Raw genomic sequence first — 7,530 nt, 5'->3', positions numbered from 1 at the left:
TGGCTCATTTATGAAGCCACCTTACAAAGCAGAGAGCAAGATGTAAATCTGCTTCATCGCTTGTTTTCCTGCAACACTATGAGAGAAGGAAGATGAAACCTAAACCAGGATGTTTTGTTTTGGCACATTTGTGGAGAAAAGATGCATCCCAGATAACATTTCTAACTTTACCTACTCAAACAGGATGGAGTCCACTGGATTCACTGGATGGCAGATAGCATTGATTTAACTTGAAAGCCAGTTAAATGGCTTTTCCTCCCTTCATCCAGATCAGAAAACTGGGGCTGATACTGTTTGCTGTTGTCAGTATGAGCCCACAGGGGTACATTCATGGCAGGCCCAAGGGAAAAGTAGCTGCCCCTGAGCTCACTGAATTTACAGCAGCCATCAGCCATGGTTTATGCACTGGAGTAAAGCTTCCAGGGTGAAGAAAATTACACCAAAACCCTTTTATTCTAGAAAGGTTTTTAATTTCACTTGCATATCTTAACAGAAATACAATATGCTAGCAGCAAAAAAAGATTTCTATTCTAACATTTCACAATACATTAGTGTCCAAATCTCCATTTTTCTATTAAGGCAGTCTGCATTAATTACAAATCAACTCTGAATACTCTGACAGTATTTCCAAATACGTACAAGCCACCATAAAATAACTATTAATATTATTACCATGGGAAAAAAAAAAATCACAATACTAGTAAAAATGTAAACATTTGAAGGTAATGCCTTTAAAACCACAGAAGGTACCATCTACCATTCCAGGACCAAGTAAACAGCTGAAGATATTAGGTAACTATAAAAAGCTAATAAATTAAGTCTTTGTTCAGTCAATATTTCAAAAGTTGTTCATGTTCTGTGAAACTTTATATTCAGGTTTGAACTAGCAATTACTTTCAAGTTGTACTTCCTAAAAGGAGAGTTCAGGCTAACTCCTTGCTCTTCCCCACATCAAGATGGCATCCGATCACTTAATTCTGGTTTTAAGCAGCATTAATTCACCCCAGCAGAGAACAAGCAGGAACAGTTTTCAGAGCAGGCCTGATGTGTATCTCAGGAAAGTCCCTAATCCCATGTGTAGCTCAAGAGGTGCCACCAGCGTCCTCCCTGTGCTACACTGGATCATTTGAGCCATTCATCCTGGGAGCAGCGTTTCTCCATGGACTTCCCTGCCTGGCAGTAGCATTCCAACTTGCCTACACAAATGTGAACACGAGGGAACGGGACACAAGGGCTGAGAGAAGCCACAGGCCTTCTGTTGTCCTCCAAGCCTCATCCCAGCAGGAGACTGCCTAATGACTTTTGAGTTTTGATCACTGATATTTTGAGTCCTGCAATTAAAGCATCCTCATGATCAAACAGAGCCGCTAAGACAGTGAAACGTCACATTTTCTTCTCCTGCCTGGGAGCAGCAGCTCCTCGAGGGGCACTGACTTTATTGTATAGCTGAGTTCAGTGTTTCCTGGTAGCCTGCAGGTTTTACTGGTTAAATCAACTTGCTTAACAGAAGATGCAAAGGCAATAATGGCAATACAAAACAGGAAAAAAAAGAAAAAGTAACAATAAATACTAAAACCTGAAGTCAACTCTTGCTTCGTAATAGGGATTATATAGTTCTGAAGCAGATTAACAGACTAATTAATGGCCTTGTTTGTTTAGACGTGGTCACAGCAATATCATGAACTGGCCCACATGAGTCTAATTTAAGGATAGATATAAAATATCAACACAGTTTCATGGAGAATAGGTCTTGAACAACAGGTTGCATTTCACTCTTCTATATACTAAGCTCGGCTTGCAAAGACACCTGCACTGAGGTGTTACCCAGAAGATCCCTGAGTAACCTTCTGAAAACAAGATGAGCATGTAATTTCCTTTAAAAATCATAATAATTTCAAAATACAATATTAATAGGGATTCAGCAAGAAATAGAGCTATTTTCCATCTTACTCAATGTTTTAAAGGCTCTGGTATAAAAGGGACAGAAACTCAATGGCCTGTCTGTTTGCTTTTCCCCACCCCCTACCCATGTCACTGATGTAATAAAAACTTATCACTGCTCTCTACAAACCTTGCCTTGCATTCAATTTTAAAAATCAATGATCTGGAATAAACTGTAAAAATCACTTGCAATAAATTTGCAAAGGACATGCAGACTGCTGGAGTAGTAAAGAATGAGGACAGGTCACTTATACAGAGCAATCTGGATCAGTTCATGAGCAGTATTTTAACGCTGGTAAAATACAACGTGTATTTCCAAGAAAATATAAGGTAGGATAATAAGAGAATGATGTACCGCATTCTTGAGAAAGACTCTGAAGACGACTTGGCCCATAAAAGTCAGCATGCAAGGCAATGCCTCCACAAAAAAAAAAGGACAATGCAATTTTTGAGAGGAGAGGGAGGGAGATATTCATCAGAGGATCACATTATGTCTCTGTACAGTCCTGATGGATCACTATTGACATATGGCATCTACTTCAGATGTCACCCTTACAAATATTTCTATACATGAGAAATACAGAGAAGAACGTGAAGATTAATTAGCCTTGGATAACATTCACTGCCATAGGAAAGTTAAGGAATTCAGTACATCTCATCAGAGAAAAGGTTAAAAGGGACATAATCATGATTTATAACTACACACAAGCAATTAGAAAAGCTGATACTACAGAGATCAATATAAGCAATCAAATGCATAAAAAGACCAAAATAACTTAAGGTGGAGCTAGAAATGCAAATAGAAAATCAAATGAAAAATGTACCTGGGGTAATTAAGTATTGCAACAGGAGGTATGAGTGAATTCTCATCACTTGAAGACTTCAAATTAATATTAAATGCCTTGCTAAAATATGTATGTTCAGTTCAAAACAAAGCCACTGAATTTAATAGAGAAACTGCTTGTTGAAATTCAATGGCCTGTTGAATTTAAAAATAATTCCTCATTATGGTGCCTTCTTGCCTTATATATTTATGAGATTTATTTTTAAATATATATTTCACTAAATGAAAGGGGGTTACCAAGAAAAAGGTGGGTTTTTTCTTTCCAAGCACAGCAACATTTAAGGCTAGATTTAAAGCTAAATAAACTGCAGCTGCATTTTGGAAAATATGTTTTTTCTCCCCCCCATTTATTTTTTCCATTTCTTGTTCAGAGTTGTACAGTCCACTTAGTCGACTGTCTGATTTACATAATCATGTAGTTATTCTTCAGTTTTTCTGTTCCTATTTATAAACCATTCACAAACCATCCACTTAAGTAACAGCATGATTTATTGTAAGAATGATTATGGTTGTTTCAGAGGGAAAATGGAATGTGATTAAACGAAGAATGAACAAGGACATTCTAGAACAAAGGGCTCTAATCCTGCAAAAGGATTTGTAAATGAAACCTGCCTCTCAACCCCATCCCAAATAGCCAACGAACTACTGAGGGAATTCAGCAGATACCTTTATAGCTGTGCAGCCAAGAGCTTAGCTGAAGACAAAAATTTAGATAAAATAAACCAACCAGCCAACCATGCCCACAGTATCTTCTGGAGAAATGGTAAAGCTCCCAGAGCCATCCACACTTCGGGGGAAAAAAAAAAAAAACCAACAAAAAATGAACTATTTATACAGTTGCTGATATGACCCTCTCAACACCAGTCTGAGCACCAAGGCTCCAGAGGAAGAACTGCAAGCAGACCTTTGCCCTTGGATAAGTTCCAGCATCTGAGATAAATGCATGAACCAAGGAAATGGTGGGGTATTTAAGCAGTGGATCCAGGAGAATGCAGCTTTTCCTTATGCAGTAGATGTTTTGCAGGTGCCACAGGAACCTTAAGAACCCATGCTTCTTATGGAACTGGTGAACAGTCTGATGGAAGAATATCAAGGTTCAGTATCTTCACCTGAAGTGCTTATTCTCTGCTATTGCAGAAAGAACAAGTGGTGAAAAACCCTGTTTGTTTACCAGTAACACTGCCTGTTTACAAACCAACTCCCTACCACAAACAGCTGAGAGGCTCCACAAAGGACGAGCTGTGTTACAGAGCCACGTTTGTCAGGAAAAACAACCATAATATGAGCACGTGCTCATACCTGGCACTGCTTTTAAACACTTGTCTTAACCCAAAATAAGCAGCAGTGATGGATCATATCCTTGCTCAAAGACAGATAACCCTGATCCATTTAGACAGCACATGAACCAGCAGGAGCTTGGGAAATCCCAGGCTAAATTGATAGAACTGCCTCAGAAATTCATATGGAGTTACAGAGCCATTCAGAACAGCACAAAAGCTTTTCATACTTGATTACCATATAAGCAGTGTTTCCTAAACAGTGAGGGAGAGAGAGGGATATTTTAGGTGAAGCCAAGCATGGAGCCCAAGAAAATCAGCTTTGCAAGATCTGTGCTGAATATGTGTGAATTCCCACTTAAGTAGTCTGAGGAGCTGTGGATGGGCTAAGCTGAAGACTGGTAGAAGGCACTGGTTACCTTCCCGCTGGTGGGGCGCTGAACACTGTGGTTTTTTCAAGAGGAAAGTACCGAACTATTGTTTTCAAAAATAGCACCGTTACTCCAGACAGAGAGAAACCCCCCCACCCCATTCTAGTGCAATTATTTAGATTATTATTAGTGAGCACTAATGAGTACAGCTGAGACTGCAGCTAGCAGTAATGCCCTGGCTTACAGGAAACACTTGAGCTATATGCTGAAATCTACTTTTACTGAAGAGTATTAGGAGAAGGCTGAGAAAATTCCAAGGACTCCTCTAAGCTAAATGTGATGCCTACGGATGCAACCAGGACCTGGGGTCTAGTATTTCTGTGATGCCTTTCTGCCTAGGGGTTGGTACCGGTTTGGTTTCACACTTGGTCTTGCTGACTAGAGAAATGGGATTCCCCGGGCCAGCTAAACCACTTTTTCTACAAGGACCAATTTTGCGAGGAGCAGCAATGGGGGTCTGCAGCTGCTGCATTTTTGTAGCTAACACTGACTCAAAGGAAGAGCTACTGGCAGATGTGGGGTCAGGCTTCCCCCAGTTTTCCTTGCCCAGTTGCTCTGTGTTCACCTGTGCTTTTGCACTGTATGGTGACTTATCAGAGGGTGGAGGTGGAGCTCTTCTTTTCTTTCCTCTGCTGTCATTAGGACTTGTAGCATCTCTTTTTGGGTCCAGATGCGTGTTTTTCTGAACAGTCATCTCATGAGATCCATCAAAGAGTGAAGCCCATAGGGCAGATGCAGACTCTTCTTGCTGGCCAAGAAGGAACTCACCATGACTCTCTTCAATTTTCCTTTGTATGATATCAGCTAAGCCCTCATGCTTCACTGGAGAATCAATGCCTGTAATTTTAAGGGACAGCAATTAACCCAGATTAAAACACCACCAATGATTTTACTTCTATCTATTTCGTTATTGCTGCTCAGAATACAAAACTGCATTAGCTATGTCTCACCAAGTCTGAACTAGTAAGAGTATTAGTGGATGAAATGGAAAATATTACATATGCTATCCAAGGGAGAACTGAGGTGACAGGAGGGAACTGTTTTTGTGACAGCTGGCACTGAGGCAGCAGGGTAGGCACTGATATTTCTTTCCAAGTAAAAGCAAAAATAATGTACTACTGGGAAACATGTATGTATTAGATATTAAACACATTTTGTTGTATAGTGCTTTGAAAATTTCGTTTCACGGGAGGCCCATGAAAGTCTGTGACTAAATATTCTTGTGCTGCCAGCCTGTAGAAAATGGGACATCTTTACATTATCATTTTTCTCTATGTGCTTTAAGACTGCCTTGCTCCGTTTCTTATTCTTCTTACTGAGCTTTCCCTGTATACTGCAGTAGTACCAGCCTCAAACAGCAGCAGAATCTGATTTTAAATAGAATCACAGAACAGTTTAGGTTGGAAGAGACCTTTAAAGATTATCATGTCCAACTGTTAACCCAGCACTGCCAAGTCCACCACTAACACATGTCCCCACCACTGCCCTGGGCAGCCTGTGCCACTGCTTGACAATCCCTTCTGTGAAGAAATTTTTCCTAATGTCCAATCTAAACCTCCCCCGGGGCAACTTGAGGTCGTTTCCCCTTGTCCTGTCACCTGTTACTTGAGAAAAGGAACTGAATCCCCCTGGCTACGCCCTCCTTCCAGGGAGCTGCAGAGAGCCAAGAGGGCCCCCCCTCTGAGCCTCCTTTTCTCCAGGCTAAACACCCCCAGCTCCCTCAGTCACTCCCCACCACACTTGTGCTCCAGACCCTTCCCCAGCTTCATTGCCCTTCTCTGGACACACCCCAGCCTCTCAGTGTCTTTCTTGTAGTGAGGGGCCCAGAACTAAACACAGGATTTGAGGTGCCTCACCAGTGCTGAGTACAGGGTACTACAAATACTATAAATAAGCTTGGGAAAAAATGGTGTATTAAGAGTGAAATGAAGTTTGTGTTCTGCCCCTCACTGAGGTACATGTGTATCAGTGGAACGATGCTACCATGTTACCTTTGTAAAGCCTCTGTGTGGTTCATTTACTGCATTTCTGCTCTGCATTCACAGCTTAGATAAAACTTGACTGTTCAGTGCTCTGATGCACGGTAACTCAGTGACCCACATGGCATTTTGAGCATCATCACAGCTCCATCCCAAGCAGCAAGCAGTCAGGCATTTAGAGTTGTACAGTGTTTCTCAGTCAATACTGCATTGGATCCAGTAAAACAAAGTGACCTATTTTTCTAGTCTGTAAATATTATTTCAGTAACAAAACTATTAAAAAAATCCTGCTGCATACCATTTTTCTCTGCAGAAATACAAGTCCCAGATACACTCTAGCTAGATTTTCCGAGCGTATTTTTCAACATCATTACCGAAGACTAAACAATTAGGTGAGTTATGCTAGGTAAGCCCTAAAATAGCTTTAAGAACAGCAGATTAATTTCATGCAACTGGTTTCCAAGCCGGACTATTTTACCTTTACATTTTCTGAGCTTTATAGTACTCTTACTATGAGTGTTTATTTCTAGTGACAGCGTTTTTGAGTGTGTTCAGGGCAGACTGCAGATTTTTAGCTCAAGGTATAAAAATGTATTAATTATTTGCACTACTACAAATTCAGACTTAATATTAACTCCTTGGTATGCAATTATGTTGCTCTTTCACTGTCTGAATTGTCCTTGAAAAACTAAGTGTTTCAACACCAACACCAGAAGCCATCTGAATTCAGACAATGTTGTTTCTGTTACTCTGCAACTTGAAAAGGCAAATCCCACTTACTCATATCATGGTAGACGGAGGTCGCTTCCTTTGTCAAGAACAAAGGTGGTTTCCGTGGTGACATAATCTCAATTTTCATAAGTTCCTCACAACAATGTTTCCACTGGCCTGAGAGAGAAAAGATAACAATGACTGGAACTTAAAAAACTTCAGCCTGGAAAAAAAAATGGAAGTTATTAGTTTGTGTTAGGAAACTACCTCCAAAGTAATGCTAAACAGTAAGCATTTACTTTTGTTTAGCTTGAATGCTCAGGATGCATTTGTATTTTCACCTCTGT

At 40.3% G+C, this 7,530-nt stretch overlaps 1 protein-coding gene across 7 annotated transcripts in view; it reads right to left on the bottom strand.

The window, feature by feature from the left end:
- Nucleotides 1-448: 448 nt before the first annotated feature.
- The window catches only part of RTKN2 (rhotekin 2), a 53,618-nt gene continuing 46,536 nt past the window's right edge, over nt 449-7,530 (bottom strand). For all 7 annotated transcript variants that reach the window (XM_017746196.1, XM_017746197.1, XM_017746198.1 and 4 more), the window contains 2 exons: nt 7,253-7,360; nt 449-5,330 (listed from right to left, as the gene is read on the bottom strand). In XM_017746196.1, coding sequence (XP_017601685.1) covers nt 4,777-5,330; nt 7,253-7,360 — 662 coding nt within the window. In that variant the 3' untranslated portion in view covers nt 449-4,776. The remainder of the gene's footprint in view (nt 5,331-7,252; nt 7,361-7,530) is intronic.

This window comes from Corvus brachyrhynchos, unplaced genomic scaffold, assembly GCF_000691975.1.
Source record: "Corvus brachyrhynchos isolate BGI_N302 unplaced genomic scaffold, ASM69197v1 scaffold279, whole genome shotgun sequence".
In the NCBI taxonomy this organism is placed as follows: Eukaryota; Metazoa; Chordata; class Aves; order Passeriformes; family Corvidae; genus Corvus; species Corvus brachyrhynchos.
Note: the sequence above shows the minus strand (reverse complement) of the source record. Positions and strands in the feature narration are given on the sequence as shown.